This window comes from Mirounga angustirostris, unplaced genomic scaffold (genome assembly GCF_029215605.1).
Source record: "Mirounga angustirostris isolate CCGP_5_RB_7025 unplaced genomic scaffold, mMirAng1.0.hap1 SCAF_2, whole genome shotgun sequence".
NCBI lineage: Eukaryota > Metazoa > Chordata > Mammalia > Carnivora > Phocidae > Mirounga > Mirounga angustirostris.
In genome coordinates this window covers 80,814,509-80,833,817 of record NW_026991710.1, presented here as the reverse complement: position 1 = coordinate 80,833,817, position 19,309 = coordinate 80,814,509, and the positions used below count along the sequence as shown (strand labels likewise).

Sequence of the window (19,309 nt, the reverse complement as noted above, 5' to 3'; positions counted from 1 at the left end):
GCACTGAATCTTACGAACCTGAGTAGCCTTTCACGAAGCTGGTGCTGAAGTTACTCATTAGTTTATACGTATTAGAAGAAACAAAAGAGAACAACACTTCCTGTTATTGTCAGTCTGTTTTGAGGCTCAAAAATAGTATATCAAAAGACTACCTTCTGCAGTGAAGCCTTGAATGACCACCTATAAGTTCTGCATACTTTCTGAATGATGTGAACATCCTTTTGTCTTCAGTTCTCAGGACTGAAAATCAAGTGAGTCTACAGCACTAGGCAGAGTACTGTAAAATGCTTGAAGCCTGAGGATTCCACAGTAACCTGAGAGCACTACCATTATGATGTCACGGATCTAAGGCTCATGTCGTAACTGCCAAACTGACATACTTGTTTCCCTGATTTGGCCTGCACGTTTTGATTTTTTAAAAGTAATCTTTTTTATTTTGAGATAACTATAGATTCATATGTATCTGTAAGAAATAATACAGAGAGATTACATCAATTTTCTACAGATAGAGACTTCCAGACACTTCCATCACCACAAGGATCCTTCCTATTACCCTTTTACAACCACACAAACTTCCTTCCACCTCCCCCACCTCTTTAATCCCTGGCAATCACGAATCTGTTCTCCATGTGTATAATTTTGACATTTCAAGAATGGTATACAGAGGGGATCATATAGTATGTAACATTTTTGTGATTTGCTTTTTTCCACTCAATCAACATAACGGGAGAGTCATCCGGATTGCCACAGGTGCTCACAGTTCATTTCTCTGTGTCTCTTAGTAGTATGCCAGGATATGGCTGTATCACAGTTTGCTTCACCACCTGCTGAAGGAATTCTGGATTGTCTGCAGGCTTGGGCGTTCACTAATAAAGCTGCTGTAAACATCTGTGTACAGGTTTTTGTGTCAGCGTCGGTCTTCTCTCCTCTGGGCTAAATGCCCAGGACTCCAATTGCCAGGTCCTAGGGTAGCTGCTCTGTTTTGTTTTTTAAGACACTGTCTAACTGTTTTCCAGAATGGCTCTGCCATTTCACATTCTCACCAGTACTGTGGGAGTGATTCAGTTTCCCCACATCCACACTAGCATCCACACTGGCAACTAGTGTTGTCATTTTTTATTTTAGCTGTTCTGATAGCTGTGTCATGATATCTCACTGTGGATTTAACGCGCATTTCCCCAATGGTTAGTGATGCTAAACATCTATTTGCCGTGTGGACATCTTCTTCAGTGTGACGGAACCTACAGTAGTCTGTTAAAAACATTTTCCGTGGAGACGGTGTTCCCTGTCCACTAGAAAACTGACCATTTTACAGGTGAGGAGGTGCTTCACGGACAGGTTAGACGCTTTCAATTCAAGCAGCTGCGACATAACATGAAGGATTCAAATCCAGCTGACTCAGGAGGTCACTCAGCTTCCTGTGAGGGCCCCCACTCTTCTCACACGGACAGTGTCTTTCCTTTGACAACAGTGGAGGACTGAAATTTGATCCTACTAACAAAGTTCATGGTTTCCCTTATAGGCACCTCTAACAGGTATGTGAATCCCTCTCTTTTATTCCCCACTCGACTCTATGGGCCTCAAGGAAAGAGTCTATGTCTGATTTATCATTTTAATTCTCACAAACATTGGCACATTGGAGGATTTCAAAAATTCTCTTGAATGGGTGAATGAAAGAGTTTTCTGGCATGGATGGATGGGGAAAAGGCATGACCTAAACTAGTCTCTCTCTCATTTACTTCATTCATTCAACAGATAGTGTTTGAACCTGTACTAGGAGAAAGAAACTTGCTAGGTCTGGGCAACAGAGAGCCAGGCCCAACTCTCACAAAACCAGGATTTAAATGGGGGGTGGGGGGGGCAGAAATTAAACAAAGAGTGTCATCAATAACTGTGTAACACCAGACTCTGGAAAGTACTGCAGAGAAAAATTAAAGAGTGAGATGAGAAATTAAAAGAGGGACCTGAGGGCGCCTGGGTGGCTCAGTCGGTTAAGCGGCTGCCTTCGGCTCAGGTCATAATCCCAGGGTCCTGGGATCGAGCCCCGCATCGGGCTCCCTGCTAGGCGGGAAGCCTGCTTCTCCCTCTCCCACTCCCCCTGCTTGTGCTCTCCCTCTCTCGCTGTGTCTCTCTCTGTCAAATAAATAAATAAAATCTTTAAAAAAAAAAAAAAAAAAGAGGGACCTGACACCTGATTTCAGTTGTGAAGAAGTCTCCTTTGAAGAGCTCCTTTAAAATGAGCTTTAAAGAATAATTAGGGATTGATTAGAGAGAGGAGAGAAAAGAGGAAGGCAGAGGGAAGGGACAAGAAGAGAAGTGTATTGGAAGGGAAGATACATTTTTCAGCTGAAGGGACAGAATGCGAATATGTGACGTTTCAGAGACATGGAAGAGTTTGCTAGTTTGGAGATACAGGCAGAAGGTACAGGAGCATGAAATATGCCTGAAAAAGTAGGTAGAGGCAAGAGCACAAGTCCTGGTAGACCTTTTAGACTTTACTGAGGCCTCTCATCTTAAAACCAAACTAGCACAGAAGTGACATGTAGATAGTGGCCTTCAGACTTTTCACCACTTTTATTTTTTTTAAGATTTATTTATTTGGGTGGGGGGTAGCAGAAGGGAGAGGGACAAGCACAAACAGTGCTGAGAGTGGAGCCTGACCTGGGGCTCGATCTCACAGCCCTGAGATCATGACCTGAACCAAGATCACGACCTGAGCCGAGATCAAGAGTCAGAAGCTTAACCGACTAGCCACCCAGATGCCCCTTCTCACCACTTTTAAAGGGACAAGTGCTAGTCTGGACATGTTTGATTGTATTAGAACCATGGAGGCTCATGGGGCAACACTTTCTGGCCTCCCATCAAGCATCTGTCAACATTTATTTAATGTAAAAATGTAGGCAAACTTATCTCTGCACCTTCCCCAATTCCCAGATTATGTCCCATTTCTCTGCCTCTCCCTTCAGAGAGGTTAGAGATTTAGAGACCAGGAAAACTCTCCTTCTAGAATCTAGTATCTGCTTATCAATACTGATATGCATCAGTCTCACTTGGGGGAGTTTTCAGGCACTCCCTCTGTAACCCCCAGAGGTTCTGATTCATCAGATCCAGAAAACCTGTATTTTGAAAAATTTTTTGAGTGATTCTTGTATGTAACCAGGATTGTGAGTTACTAATCTTCAGGAATTAATTGAGAAAGATGTAGTGTTCTGATTCTATCTTCCACTTGTAGTAAAGCCAAGGAGAGAAAAGTTTTCTTAGAAAGATAAAGGGAGCTTTCCTTAGTCATGTAATAGTTACATTTACAGTAATAGCTAAAGCTTAATTTCTTCTAAAATACCATTGCTACTTATTTTAATTTGATGAATGAGCTCTAAATAGAATAACAGTGATAGGGTTTGTTTTCATCTATTTCATCTATTTCATCTATTTCATCTATTTCATTGAACACTTAACTTTTCACCCTAAATATCAAATAGAAGAGATAGTATAAGGTAATCCTATGCCCATAATACCAATATTTTTAAGCATGTTGCAAAGACAAGACTATTTAAAAAAAAATTTTTGAAGATTTTATTTATTTGAGAGAGAAGTGAGAGAGAGAGAGAGAGCATGAGCAGAGAGGGGGGTGGGGGGGAGGGGGAGAAGCAGACTCCCCTATGAGCAGGGAGCCCGATGTGGGGCTTGATCCCAGGACCCTGAGATCACGACCTGAGCCGAAGGCAGATGCTTAACTGAATGAGCCATGCAGACTATTTTCTTAATTCAATTTCTTTCTTTTAATTTTTTTATATTTATTTTATTTCAATTCCAGTATAATTAAGTGTTATTATTAGTTTCAGGTGTACAATAGAGTGATTCGATAATTCTATACATTACTCAGTGCTCATCATAAGTGTACTCTTAATCCCCATCCCCCCACCCACCTTCCTTCTGATAACTATCAGTTTGTTTTCTATAGCTAAGAGTCTGTCTTTTGGTTTATCTCTTTTTTATTTGTTTTGTTTCTTAAATTCCACATATAAGTGAAATCATATGGTATTTGTCTTTCTCTGACTTATTTCACTTAGCATTATATCCTCTAAATCCATCCGTGTTGTTGCAAATGGCAAGATTTCATCTTTTTTATTGCTGAATAATATTCCATTGTGTGTGTGTATGTATATATATATACATATATATATATGGACACTTATATATATATATATATATGTGGACACTTGGGCTTGCTCCATAATTTGGCTACTGTAAATAATGTTGCAACAAACATAGGGGTGCATATATCTTTTTAAATTAGTGTTTTTCTTTTTTTAAAGATTTTATTTATTTATTTATTTATTTATTTATTTATTTATTTATTTATTTGAGAATGAGAGAGGGTGAGCAGACAGGTGGGGGCAGGGGCAGAGGAAGAGGGAGAGGGAATCTCAAGCAGACTCTGTGCTGAGCGCAGAACCCAATGTGGGGTTCGATCCCATGATCCCGAGATTATGACCTGAGCTGAAACCATGAGCTAGATGCTTAACCGACTGAGCCACCCAGACACCCCACAAATTAGTGTTTTTCTATTTGGGGGGTAAATACTCAGTTATGGATCATATAGCTATTCTATCTTTAATTTTTTGAGGAACCTCCATATTGTTTTCCACAGGGGGCTGCACCAGTTGGCATTCCCACCAACAGTGCACAAGAGTTCCTTTTTCTCCACAATCTTGCCAAAACCTGTTGTTTCTTGTGTTGTTGATTTTAGCCATTTGGACAGGTATGAGGTGATAGCTCATTGTGGTTTTCATTTGCATTTCCCTGATGATGAGTGATTTGAGCATCTTTTCGTGTCTGTTGGCCATCTGTGTCTTCTTTGGAGAAATGTCTGTTGATGTCTTCTTCCTATTTTTAAATTGGATCATTTGGTTTTTTGGTGTTGAGTTGTATAAGTTCTTTATATATTTTGGATACTAACCTTTTATATCCTTTGCAAATATCTTCTCCCATTCAGTAACTTGTCCTCTCGTTTTATTGGTGGTTTTCTTTGCTGTGCAGAAGCCTTTTATTTTGATGTAGTCCCAATAATTTATTTTTGCTTTTGTCTCCCTTGCCTCAGGGGACATGTCTAGAAAGATGTTGTTACAGCCAGTGTCTGAGAAATTACTATCTGTGCTCTCTGCTAGGACTTTTTTGGTTTCAAGTCTTACATTTAGGTCTTTAATCCATTTTGAATTTTATTTTTGTGTATAGTGTAAGAGAGTGGTCCAGTCTCATTCTTTTGGATGTACCTGTCCAGTTTTCCCAACACCAGTTTTTGAAGAGACTATCTTTTTCCCATTGTATATTCTTGCCTCCCTGCTTGTACATAAAATCATGGGTTTATTTCTGGATTCTCTATTCTGTTCCGTTGATCTATTGTCTACTTTTCCGTCAGTACCATACTGTTTGGATTATTACAGCTTTGTGATATACCCTGAAATCTGGGATTGTGATACCTCCAATTTTGTTCTTTCTCAAGATTGCTTTGGCTATTTGGGGCCTTTTGTGGTACCATACATATTTTAGAATTATTGGTTCTAGTTCTGTGAAAAATGCTATTGGTGTTTTGATAGGGATTGCATTAAATCTGTAGATCATTTTGGGTATGGGACATTTTAAAATATTTGTTCTTCCATCAATAAGCATAGAATATTTTTCCATTCATGTTGTCTTCAATTTTTTTTCATCAGTGTTTTATAGTTTTCAGAATATAGGTCTTTCACTTCCTTGTTTAAGTTTATTCCTAGGTAGTTTATTATTTTTGGTATAATTGTGAATGGGACTGTTTCTTAATTTCTCTTTCTGCTTCTTCATTATTAGTGTATAAAAATGCAGATTTCTGAATATTGATTTTGTATCCTGTGATTTTCCTGAACTCATTTATCAGTTCTAGTCTATTTTTGGTGGAGTCTGGAGGGTTTTCTGTATATATAGTATCATGTCACCTGCAAATAGTGAAAGTTTTACTTCTTCCTTACCCATTTGGATGCCATTTCTTTCTTTTTCTTGTCTTATTCCCGGGGCTAGGACTTCCAGTACTATGTTGAATACAAGTAGTGAGAATGGACACCCCTGTCTTGCTCTTGATCTTGGGGAAAAGCTTTTAGTTTTTCACCATTGAGTATGATTTTAGCTGTAGGTTTTTATGTGGTCTTTATTATATTGAAATATGTTCCCTCTAAATCTACTTCGTTGAGAGTTTTTATCATGAATGGATATTGTACTTTGTCAAATGCTTTTCTGCATCTATTAAAATAATCATGTGCTTTTTATCCTTTCTCTTGTTGATGTGATGTATGATGTTAATTGATTTGTGAATATTGAATCACGTTTGCATCCTAGGAATAAATCCCACTTGATCACGGTGAATGATTTTTTTAATGTATTGTTGGATTTGGTTGGCTATTATTTTGTTGAGGATTTTTGCATCTGTGTTCATCAGAGATATTGGCCTGTAGTTCTCTCTTTTTTAAAAAAGATTTTATTTATTTGCGATAGAGCAAGAGTGAGAGAGAGAGAGCGCACAAGCAGGGGGAGTGGGAGAGGGAGAAGCAGGCTCCCCGCTGAGCCAGGAGCCCGATGGGGGACTCGATCCCAGGACTCTGGGATCATGACCAGAGCTGAAGGCAGACGCTTAACTGACTGAGCCACCCAGCCGTCCTTTTTTTTTTTTTTTTTTTTAAGTGTCTTTACCTGGTTTTGGTATCAGGGTAATGCTGGCCTCACAGAATGAATTTGTGAATTTGGAAGCTTTCCTTCTAACTCTTCTTTAAATGTTCGGTAAAATCCACCTGTGAAGCCATCTGCTCCTGGACTTTTGTTTGTTGGGAGTTTTCTGATTACTGATTCAATTTCATTCCTGGTAATCAGTCTGTTCAAGTTTTCTATTTCTTCCTGATTCAGTTTTGGGAGGTTATATGTTTCTAGGGATTTATCATTTCTTCTAGGTTGTTCAATTTGTTTGCATACAATTTTTCATAATATTCTTATAATCCATCATATTTCTGTGGTGTTGGTTGTCCTTTCTCCTCTTTCCCTTCTGATTTTGTTTATTTGAGTCCTCTCTCTCTCTCTCTCCTTTATGAGTCTGGCTAAAGGTTTATCAATTTGGTTGATCTTTTCAAAGAACCAGCTCCTGGTTGCATTGATCTGCTCTATTGGTTTTTTTTTAGTTTCTATTTCACTTATTTCTGCTCTAATCTTTATTATTTTCTTCCTTCTTTAGGTTTTGGGTTTTGTTTGTTCTTTTTCTAGCTTCTGTAGGTGTAAGTTTAGGTTGTTTCTTCAATATTTTTCTTGCTTCTTGAGGTAGGCCTTGATTGCTATAAACTTCCCTCATAGAACAGCTTTTGCTGGATTCCAAAGTTTTTGGACCATGGTGTTTTCATTTTCATTTGTCTCCATGTATTTTTTAATTTCTTCTCTGATTTATTCCCTTACAATTTTAAATCTTTGATTAAATGTGTATATTGGAAAACATTATGTAGTGTCAAGAGCATGAGCTGTGGAATCCAATTACCTAGTTTTAATCCTTCCTTATGATTTACTACCTACATGACACTGGGTAAACCAGTTATACTTCTAAAGCCTCAATGTCCTTCTCTGCAAAATCAAAATGATGATAAAAGCATCTGCTTCATAGGGTTGTTGTGAGAATTAAATGAGATCATACTGCAGAAATGTTAGTATGGTACCTAACAGATTAATCCTTCAAATAATTTAGTTATGCTTACAGGAGACAATGAGACTTTTTATTCAAAAATAGCAACAATATAATGGGTATTCTCCCCATGACCAAAGACAGGGAGAGAGAACAGGTAGTAATGCCAATTGAGTAACTACAAATTGCCAAGTTCTTTGCCAGGCAGTTTATGGACATCATCTCATTTCCTTGCAGCAGATTTGTGAGGTAAGAATCATTATTTCCATGTTACAGATGGAGAAACTGAAGCTCAATAAAGTGAAGTAACTGAGAACCACATACCAAATAATCTGCAGAGTCAAGTTTGTCTAATTTCAAAGTCATATAGTTTTTCCTCACCTAAACAATGTTTTCCTTCTGGAGGAGGAAAGAAAATATATTTTAAGCCACATCCCGTTTAGGTTGGCTCCCAGATTATTTAACTGACACATATGTGAGTGTTTTCATCAGCTGTCAGTGTTTGCCTATGGTGCCCCTATCCCACTCAGTCTCTCCTCCCTGAAATGGCTGGTTGAGGAACACTTAGCCCACTGCTGGGACCATGTCCTAACTCTCAGTCAGGAAGTTTGCATCAGCTCCCAAGATGGACAGGAGACTCCTGTTATTTTACGGAGCCAGATCTGAGGTTTTAGACAGGCAGGGAGTAGGAGGAGTCAGGACTGGGAAAGTCGAATGATTCCCCTCCTGATGTCTAGTGGTTCACATCGCTAAGATAGATACCAGGCTGTGAATTGTGCCTCCTCAGCTGATCCCCATTCTGGATCAGTATCCCTATGAGTAATTTCTCTCCTGATTCTGGCACTCTGGACTTTCTACTACCACTGATGGATTTTTATCTCTATAGAGGGAAAAAAGGGATGCCCAGGCCTTGGCTGCGAGTGCTCACTCCACTACCCTTTGCTGCCCTCTACTGACCATACCTGGAAATTACATTTAACCTTTCAGGCCCTTGGCCCAAATAGATACTACAGTGAGTGAAACCAGGCACACAAAATTTGAGGTGCACCAAAAAACTAAGTAAATAAGATACGATATTTTAATTTCAATGTAGTATTTTAAAAAGTCAATTTTCAAAAAATACATGGTGAACAAAATATCTAAATGTACCCTAAAACAGTACTACTAGCTTATATGTACACAGAACCTGCCATCCATCTTTTCATTCATGAAAGAGGTCTAATACCGCAGTGGCAAATCACGCTATCAATACTGGTCAACCTTTTTCATCACTCACATATATGGGGGAAAAAACCCCAGAAAATTTAGAGTAAGTGAAAAACAAAAATGAGAAGGTCCAAGTGGAACAGATATTGTAACAGTCGAATCCTAAAGAAAACAAGTAAGAGAACAGGAAAAAAAAAAAAAAATGATTAAGAAAACAAAACCAACTAACATCTTCAGAGTCAAGAAGCCAAAGAATGGGTGGCTATAAAATAAGAACAAAGAAAAAGATTTTTTGGAAATTAAAGATATCATCGACCAAATTAAATGTACTAGAAAGTCTTGAAGATTGAGTTTCAGGAATCCCACTTGACTTTGACACTTGGAACATTCATCTTTCAGTTTTAATGACATAAGATTACCCTTTCTTTCTCAGTAAGTAGAGCTATTTGGTCCTTCGGTAAGGAGTAATTTAATCATTGGAATAATGGAAATGCTATTTTAATTTGTAGAATCAACGTATAAACAAAACTTGGAAGACAACAACTGTAAAAGAATCTGACTAATACTAACATTGATAATATAAAAAAAATGGAAGTCTGAATATTAAGGCAGCAGAGACGTGGAAGAGATAATGTCACAGATCTTTTTCACCTATTTATTTATATAGCAAAAAATCAAGATACACTGTCTAAAATTGATGTAACAAAATACAGATGTAAGCATACTCTTTAAAATGGTAATAACCAGAAAAATCAAAACAATGTAACTGGAAAATGTAGAAGCAGATGGATAAAAGAAATAAGTTTCTCATCTTTCAATAGATGCTATTTCAAGTTCATAAAACAAGAAATGAAAGTATTAAATAGGTTTCAGAGGTATTGTGATAACCACCAGTAGAACAGAAAATATTTAAAAATAGGGAGCTGGAAATGAGGAGTTGGGGAACAGGTTCAGGCAGTGAATTTCCTTTTCATTTGGTACCACTCTGTACTGCTTGTTTTTTAAAATGTGTGTATGTATTAATTTTACACTATAAAAGTTAAAAAAAAAAAAACCCTGACTCTTTGCAGCTGCAGCTCTTGGCATCATTTCCTTCCCAGCTGCAGTCTCTTTCCTTACACCAGTGGTCAGATCCTACTGAGACAGGAAGGAGTAAGAGAGAAAAGAAAAGTTTCTGCCCTTAATTTAAGTGTCTTGGAATCCTTTTTATTTGTTTGTGCTTGTGTTCTGTCTTTTCAAATGGCGCCACTCTTTGGAATACTAACTTTTGACTACTTTCATCTGTGATATCTAGAATCTTCTTAAAGTCTTGCTAAACTTTGGTATCCTTCTGTTCGTTCTTGACAAAGAGTAATCCTGACTCATTGGCTCTTACTGCGACCGTGGTATTTTATTTCCTTAGAATCTTGGTTCTGGTCAACTACTTCCTAGCCAGGTCCAACTCAGCTTGCCTAGGTAGGAATGAAAAGTCTATGGAAGAGTGATGACAATTACTACTATCAGAACAAATAAGACGTGGCATATCAGTAAGTTAAACATAGTGCTAAGGGAGCAGGGTGACGTTCATTACCCCATTCCTCATGCACTGACAGAGGAGAATGTGTTTCACTCCACTGTTCTGGAGAGAACACATTCGGAGGAGTTTGGGAGTAGACGTTTTCTCTAGACCACAATCTTGCACCAAAGTGCCAAAAGCATGGGACACGAGACACAAGGAAATGAAACCAGAATATCTAAATTTTCGAAGAAGGCAATAATGTCTCAGGGTCACTCTCTAAATTTGAGAAACAAGGCAGAGGATCATAGGGGAAGGGAGAGAAAAATGAAACAAGATGAAACCAGAGGGAGACAAACCATAAGAGACTCTCAATCTCAGGAAATAAACTGAGGGTTGCTGGAGTGGTGGCGGGTGGGAGGGATGACGTGGCTGGGTGATAGACATTGGGGCGGGTATGTGCTATGGTGAGCGCTGTGAATTGTGGAAGACTGATGAATCACAGACCTGTACCCCTGAAACAAATAATACGTTATATGTTAATAGAAAGAAAAAAAAAAAAGAAAAGGTCCCTCCCTGAAAGTAGGCAATATATATGGGAGATGACTACACACGAGTCACCAAAACAAAACAGTAACAACAACAAACACAAAGAAATACACACACATATTAAACATGTGGAAGCACAACGGTTGCTGGGCGCTGTGTGCTCAGTGAATACGGACTCACAGGCTGTGGACTCAAGGCGGGTGCCTCTGGCTGGCTTGCCCTGGGACTGAAACCCAACAGTTCCCAGGTCCTCGCTGTCTCCAATAGAGGGAGCACTAAGTTACCTGCCACGCCATTACCTATTCACTTAATTGGGGGACCACAGTTTTGTTTGTGACAACTTCTATAGGGGAGATGCAGTCTCTTTTGTGACTGCTGGGCCCTTGGAGACTAGAACTAATTCGAGGTTCGAACCAACTTTGAAGAGGCTGAAGAAGCTATGCCCATTCCTGTGAAATCCCAGGACACCGCTACAGCTACCGGAACCCAGGCTCTGCGTAAAAGCCTCTGGCTGACACTGAGCCAACTGTATACGATTGAGAATGAAGGCACTTGGACTTTAATTTCTATGGGCTTTTGTGAGGGGATTTAGTTTGGGGGGAAGTGGAGTCATAAACAAAGAGTGTCCTATTGTTCAAATTTGGGACATTTTCGTGTGGATACAGTCTCTGTGTTCATTTCATCAAAGTCTGGTGAGCCACTTTGGACAACATGACTGGACCTAATTAGTGATACGAAATGGACCGGAGAGTTAACTTTCAGCTTAGCGTGCTGCATGGCGTTCTACCGGACTCATGGGGCCGGAGTCTTTTGTGGGCAGAAAGCAAGATGCCCTTCAGCAGTTCCAGAAGGACTCTGTGGGGAGGAGGCGAGTTCAGGCGTGTGTGAGCGCAGCAGTAGCGGGAGCAGGCGCGGCTCCGCTAAGGGGACTGCTGCCCTGGCTCCCTTCGGAGGCTGGAGCACAAAGGGCTACGACATTGGTTCTCAGCCTCCCATCGTGTGTGCGCGGCCTTCTTACCTTGTCTACATTTGCATCATCCATACAAAATACTGATATGTTTTTCTTTAAACATTCAGAGTGGACTTTAGAATCTTCGCTCATGGTAATGTGTTAGAACATGTTATACGTTTTTCTGAATACAGATTAAAATACATAGTTACCAAAATTAAAAAAAAAATGCCCGTGAGCATGCTACCTAAAGCAACTCACATGACGCCCGTGGAACGCACAGTGTAGTACACTAAAAAGCTTAAAAAGCTGGCAAATATTCAACGAGAGGGATGCATGCTACTCCACTCTCCAGGTCTCCATTCCAATCCTGATGACAGAAGGTGGTTTTGGGCAGAGATCTGGGGCCCCTCTCTCCACTGTCTCTCTCACACCATTCCAAGCAACAGAGAAAAGACCTTTCTAAGACTTATAGGAGTTCGAGTCAAGTGCTTTCTTATTGTGCCCTTGGCGTTCAGGACGCAGGGCTTCTTGCTCCCATGTTGGAGTGGGCTTGCGCGAGGATGCCTGCAGTTGCCTGGCCATTCCCGGCTCATTTCTTGAGGTGTAGTAGCAAACCCTGTTTCTGCTTGAGATCTAAGCCTCACTCTACCCAGCTTTGCTAGGGAACCCCATGATTTGGATGATAACATACATCTCAATCGCCTTCTGTCTCCTCTATTTCTCACTCGTTCAAATTCCAACACAGCATGTAGTTACAAAAACAAGTGAAAGAATGAGAGAAGAAAATGTTGATGGAAGAAGATGCATGCAGCTATGGTACAGCAAAATACTGTGTGTATATAAACATTTAATGATCGCTTGTTATGAAAAAGTGTTTTTAAAAAATTAATGAAACTTGATACTCAAAATACTGTTGAGTTCTCCTTCCCCAACTTGGGGTTAGAGTCATGTAGCAGTCTAGTCTTTTTGGCTGAGTCTGTGCACACTGGAGCAGGGGCACCCTCCTTTGTTCCCTAGTCTCTGAGAAGCAATGAGATATACTAGAAAGAATATTGGCCTTGGGGTCGGGCCTGGGGACAGATTCTGGATGTTTGAAGTTGGGCAAATTACCTAGGCTCCCTGAATCTCAGGTTTTACGTGTGTAAAATGGCAACAATAACCTTCCTAGGGTTGTTGTGAGGATTAAAGGAAATGCGTGTGAGTCAGTGAGACTGCCATTCAGAAAGAAATTCACATCCATGTCTAGGTATCCACTGGGCATGTCCCTATCTAGATAGTTTTTAAAGAGGTTTGGCATCTTTCCCTTGCATGGAAGTGGAGCCTGAGCGGTCGTGCTTATATTCAGAGGCCTTTTTCAGCACAGATAAAATGCCAAAACAATAAAGATTTTGATAGGATGTGTACCTTTGTGCAAACAAGCTTGCATAGCAAAATGGTGCAGATAAACGCAGATGACAATGGACTTTATACAAATAAATGAAATGATGTTTCTCTAGTATAAAAATAGATCAAATGGTAAGAGCACAAAAATAGGTGAAACGGTAACATAAACTGACTTGTGTAATCAGAGGGTCAACTCTTGACATTTTTCTCTCTAGGCCTTTTCTAATAGTTTTGTTGCTAAGGCTACAGTGTTTTTGCCAGATTGGAACAGCATTGTCAACTCTAATGAAGATTAAGTAGCTTTCCCAACTAGATTTTTTTTAATAAGCATCAGTTAATACTGCTGGCTTTCAAAGCCATGTTCGTGAAGAATGGAAAGATCTTTAAAGATCTGTTCTTAGAAAATGTAGCTCATAAAATTTGGAATTTAGCAGCATTTCTATTCCATAGTTATTCCAACACAAATTTTTATCACGGTTACACTGAACAAAATAACTTAAAATCTAATTTCACATATTTAATTAAAACAAGAATAAGAAATTATTATTTACAACTTTAGCCAAAAATTAATTCCCTAAAGAGTAACTGAGGTTACTTAACGAACAATTCTTTTGACTAGTGGGTAAAGTGTTTCACAACTGCTCACAAATGCACACTTGATTTATTCTTTGCACAATATGGATAAGTTACAGGAAGTCATCTGAGGAAAGTGTAAATACAAATGCACCCAAAGAGACGTAGAGTTTTGTAAAGCGGAGTAAATGAAAACCAGTTTGCTCTGGACACTCAATTGCTAAGAGGATGTCAAAGGTAAGAGCCATTAGGAAACGGGTGAAGAAACACTCCTTTTGATGTGCTTGCTGAGGAGCCAGATGAGCTTCCTTGGTCATGGACAGAAGAGACCATCTAAACTCTAAAAAATGTAGTGCAGTTTGCACGCCCGCTGATTCCACAATTCTACTTGTGCACTAAAGCATGAGAATTAAATTAAATAATTCATGTGAAGTGCTTAGCCAAGTACAGATGCTGTATTTCCTTCCTTGGATGTCTATATTTTTGTAGCCAGAAATCCCACTGTTAATTTCCAATAAGAAAAGCTGAATATTACAGCCTTTAAAGTCAAAAGTTCACCTTAATTTGAATATTGCAGCATTAGTGACATCTGGTGGAAAATGAGTTACAATGCGGCATTATAGCTATTCTGATCTTTCCTGTCTAATAATAATATTATCACTTTCATCACATTTTCACATACCCCTTTCCCCAACTCCATGGGAGGAGTATACTTCCCTGCCCCACTGAAGTTTGGCTCAGCCACAAGACTTGGCCAAAATCAGTGGAATGTGGGCAAAAATGTCAGTGTCAAAGTTTGGAAACTAAGCTTTAAAAGTCCTGGCTAGCTATTGCCCCTTCAATGGTAGAATGAAACATGTGACCTGCAGATTTGCATGAGAATAAAACAAGCACCCCAGATAATCCACAGACTTACAGGAAAAAAAAAAAAATGCTTACGGTTATTCTATGGTTGTTTGCTATGAAGCGAAAGCCAACTAAAACATGAGATCGTTATACCTCTGTGTAAAATTCCCATCCAGGCTTGACTTCCCTGTCCAATTGATGACACTGGGAGAAGAGTCCTGAAGACCGGGTGTGGTTCAGTCCCATCTGGGGCTCTGTTTCAGACCTCGACAGGCCCAATCGGAACATGTTGTTTTCATTCCTGTACCTATGGTAAGCAAAACTGAGTCAGAGTCCAGGCCAGGCCTATCAGAGGCCTATCAGACTCTCTTGGAATCTTGGCTTCTCTGTTTCACATGGTATGGAAGTCACGCACGTTTTTTTTTTTTTTTTCCTAGCAAATCTTTATTTAAATTCTACTTAATTAACATATACTGTAATATTAGTTTCAGGAGAATTTAATGATTCATCACCTACATGTAACACCCAGTACTCATCAGTCATTCCCAATTCTTGAACCTGTTGGTTTAAATATCTCCCTCCTAAGGTGAGCTTCAAGGTAGAGGAAAGAAGGCAGGACAAGTTTAGCTGGAGCCATAGGCCAAAGCTTTTCCAATTGAGCTTTACCAACAAAGCTCATAGCTTTGTATTTGTATTTCTTAAATGATACATAATCTATAAGGGGGGGAAATTAGCAATGTTAGAAATCACAAATTAAAACTGATAATATTAGGGTCATTTAATTTGGTAAATAAAAACACAAATGACAGAAATTTAAGTATTATCAATGATATATTAAGAAAGTTGCTACCAGTGAGCTTTTGTGGGGGAAGAACCACATTATTTCCGGCCATTTAGCAGAGGCATTGTGTTTCCTAAAGCAGTTACTGCTTTCTGAAAAGAATTTCAAACTTTTGTCCCAAAAGTAGTTTCAGAATTTTCAACTCTCTCCATATTTTTACTGAACTTCCATTTCTGCTTTCTTTCTCAACCTAATGTGTCATGTTATGAAGGTTATGTACAGCCAAGAATTCAAATGTTTTAATCTTACTAGTGACCACTTTGTACTATATCTCATGTTGGAAAACCAGACTCTTGGCCATACCTAATTCAAAATCATTTCCATTTCTGCATAACTACTTTTCTTATTCAGGCAAGAGTTGTGGGTGGACCTCTAAAATTAGATAGCTTCAACTCTCAAGGGAATGGGCTTTCACAACAGCATTCACTACACCCATCATCAAATACGGGGACCTACACTTGTCTTGTAGTGAGAGAATTGCCCTTTATTCTTAACAGGCAGGCAACAGGATCAAACAGATCATTCAGGTGAAATAACAAAGACAAATACATATGTGATAAATCTGTGTAGTTACTTCTTGGAAGCTTGCCATGTACTTTCCTCTCCTTCATATCTCAAACTTCAGAAAGGCCAGGACCCTGTTTCAGTCATCCCAATACTTGGCACGTTAACAGGTGTTCACTTTGTAATTTTTGAAGGAATGGATACAGGCTATGTATTTTTACTTTATAGTGAAGATTAACGAGTTAATACATATAAAGAGCTTAGAACAGTGCCTGATACTAAGCACTTAATTATTACAAAATGAGATAAGATTTAGAACAGAGATTAGAAGAGACTTTTTAGAAGTCTGCCTTCAACTGACCTTGGCAAAATAAGGAAGACTAGGCTAGCAATAAGGCTAGGAGTATAGAAAAGTTCTACAGCCCAACATACGCTAACAAATGACATGTATTATTTTATACAAAGAATGATGCTTATTTTAAGTCCACAGTTATAAGATTAAAGGGGTATAATCAAAGCTTGTCCATTAAATTGAAAGCACCTCCAGACTGACTCAAGTTTGTATTCTTAGGTCCTGGTAGGTACAAGATATTATTTGCTATACTGAATCCATCCTACTATTTAACTGTGTTAATACCACACCAATATAGGGCGCCTGGGTGGCTCAGTCGTTAAGCGTCTGCCTACGGCTCAGGTCATGATCCCGGGGTCCTGGGATCGAGTCCCACATCGGGCTCCCTGCTCGGCAGGAAGCCTGCTTCTCCCTCTCCCACTCTCCCTGCTTGTGTTCCTGCTCTCACTATCTCTCTCTGTCAAATAAATAAATAAAATCTTTAAAAAAAAAAAAAAAAAAAAAAAAAAAATACCACACCAATATAAAAATATGTTAAGACAAATTAAAATATACATACTTAACTTTATTACATCATTTAAAGCTTGATTTTATAAAACATAAAAAAAAATTTTAAGTGTTCTGTATCACAGGAATTTAAACAGTGGCAATATACATAGCTTTGTAAGTTCAAGTTATATAAATTAAAATCAAATAATTGGAAATGCTTTTAATACGGAAAATATACAAATAAAATAAATGGCAAAAGGACCTAACAGGAGCAGTATTTCATTACTTACAGATTATCATTAGATAATTTCAGGATCTAAACAAAGACTCTGAATATTCGGACTTCTTTTGCTGTATTTTATATTTAAATATCTGCCTACCTATATTCCGAATCAAGGTACTTGACCAAAAGGTTTAAGAAGGCATTTAGCTTTAGGCAAAAGCTTTCCATCTACAGTTACCACCTTTAAGGGAATTGACATTAACAATGCTGATGTAATCTGCTAGTTCCCTTCTGAACAATGTGCAATAATTTATACCAACCCTGTATAAAGTCATACAGGTACCAAAAAATGGAACAATTATGCACAGTTCAATAGAAGTATAATGTTAAGTTTTCCCCATCTAAAAATTAACCAGTGAAACAAATGTATCAACTATAGTTGACTTGGTTTCAGGAAAACCACATCTGAGAGTTATAAGTACATCACTGTCCTTATCTTATCCTCAGTCATTGACAGGAATTTTGTAGGCCACCATGCTATTTACTTTGTGGATTGTAGTAGTAAATAAACGAAGGGACGGACTTCCTCAGAATTGGTAATAAACTGTGGTCCCGACTCTTCCCATTTTTCAGGTACAACCAAATCTTTGTCTGTATGTATCAGGAGATCAAATGAACCTAAATTGGGGATAAGATCATTAAAGTACAATTATTTTTTTCTAAAGTACAACCACCCTTCCTGTGTCTTTCACATTTGAACCATCTATAGTGTCAGAAAAGCTAGTTTACCTTGATCTCTAATCAATTATATTAACTAATTGCTTTTCCTCAATGGAAATTTTAGTACAGAAAACACTGTACTCCTTTTACTTTATGAAAAACTCAAGTTTTTTTTTTTTTAAAGAGAAAACCACTAAAAATATTTGCAGAAAGTATAAAATTAATCATGAGACAGCATGAATCTAAGCCATAGAAAAGATAATACCTTGGTTCTGTGACAGCTGTATCCCAGTGCCCAGAACAGCATCTGGCATGTAGTAGGTATTTAGGATATATCTGATGAATGAAGGAGTAACTAAGAAAACAAAGACACAATTATAGCTATAAATCTTAATTATATACATAGAAATGTGTAGAAAATAAAAATAATGAAAGAAATTACATCAAAATATTCAAGAGTGAGTACTGTAGAATACTTTCATTGCTTTCCTTTTCAGCACTTGTAAATAAAATGCAAATAGCATTACTTTAGCTTTATCACACTTTTCTCATTCATATAACATGACATTTATAATTAAGAAAAAACTTAATGAGCGCGTTAATTCTTAAAGTAGTAGCTTAGTCTTTTCCACAACAAATTTAAGCCAGTGTGAAGTTGTATAATACTTACAAGAAACTTCCAATAGTGGCAGAAATGTCACCGTAGCTGTGATCTGTCTGATCACTGAACGGATTTCATCTTGGATAGCTTTCTGAGACTTTTCTCTGGGTGCACTATCAAAGAAACCAATTAATTCATTTTAAGTTTTAACAAGTTCTTTGAAACACAGGTAAGATTATTTATCTGATTAAATGCTTCCAAAATCAAATAAGTAATGCATTCAAAAGGAGTTTTTTTTTAAATGAAAATAAATATATGTCCTTAAGAAACTTAGTAGGCCCAATATGTATCTCTATTATTTCATTTATCCTTCCAATCATTTTTTAGGGTTGTTCTTAGTATCAGGTCATTAAATAACAGATGACTAGAAAACCTGCCAAGTACTTCAAGTCAGGAAAGCTTCAGCATGTCTTAAAATAAAGATAACAAGCAGTATCTAAAATATTGAATCGGTATAATCATTTTGGCATTTTTAGTAATGCCTAAATGTCTAATTTCCTATTGCCTCAAATAAGATGTTAATCGTGTATGGCGTTAATAATTAAACATTTTCTAAAACAGACCAAAGGCTTCAGGAGCAAACTCCATCATTTCATTATGAGAGATAGTTCAGAGTTTACAGGTAAGCATGCCTAGGACGATGCTAGAAATTAGCATATAATGATGGGCATCTCCCATCCAGATAATCTAAAAACTTCAGTTTAATAAGTGTCTAAGGAGGGGCGCCTGGGTGGCTCAGGTAGTTAAGCGACTGCCTTTGGCTCAGGTCATGATTCCCGGGTCCTGGGATTGAGCCCCACATCGGGCTCCCTGCTTGGCGGGAAGCCTGCT

The 19,309-nt window shown here is 38.3% G+C and overlaps 2 protein-coding genes across 6 annotated transcripts in view; both read right to left on the bottom strand.

Annotated features, from left to right (window-relative positions):
• The window catches only part of LOC135363533 (uncharacterized), a 217,677-nt gene extending 217,619 nt beyond the window's left edge, over positions 1 to 58 (bottom strand). The window contains exon 1 of the mRNA XM_064584015.1: positions 15 to 58. Within this exon, the coding sequence (XP_064440085.1) occupies positions 15 to 58 (44 nt within the window). The remainder of the gene's footprint in view (positions 1 to 14) is intronic.
• Positions 1 to 19,309, bottom strand: part of LOC135363611 (mitotic spindle assembly checkpoint protein MAD2A-like) — a 41,915-nt gene that overhangs the window by 1,178 nt on the left and 21,428 nt on the right. For 2 of the 5 annotated variants that reach the window (XM_064584824.1, XM_064584828.1), the window contains 3 exons: positions 18,488 to 18,591; positions 18,083 to 18,172; positions 16,930 to 17,775 (listed from right to left, as the gene is read on the bottom strand). In XM_064584824.1, the coding sequence (XP_064440894.1) occupies positions 17,639 to 17,775; positions 18,083 to 18,172; positions 18,488 to 18,591 (331 nt within the window). In that variant the 3' untranslated portion in view covers positions 16,930 to 17,638. Of the gene's footprint in view, positions 1 to 2,353; positions 10,901 to 10,939; positions 14,996 to 16,929; positions 17,776 to 18,082; positions 18,173 to 18,487; positions 18,592 to 19,309 lie in introns of those variants that run through there. The other 3 variants (XR_010409469.1, XR_010409468.1, XM_064584829.1) reach the window with 3 other exon arrangements.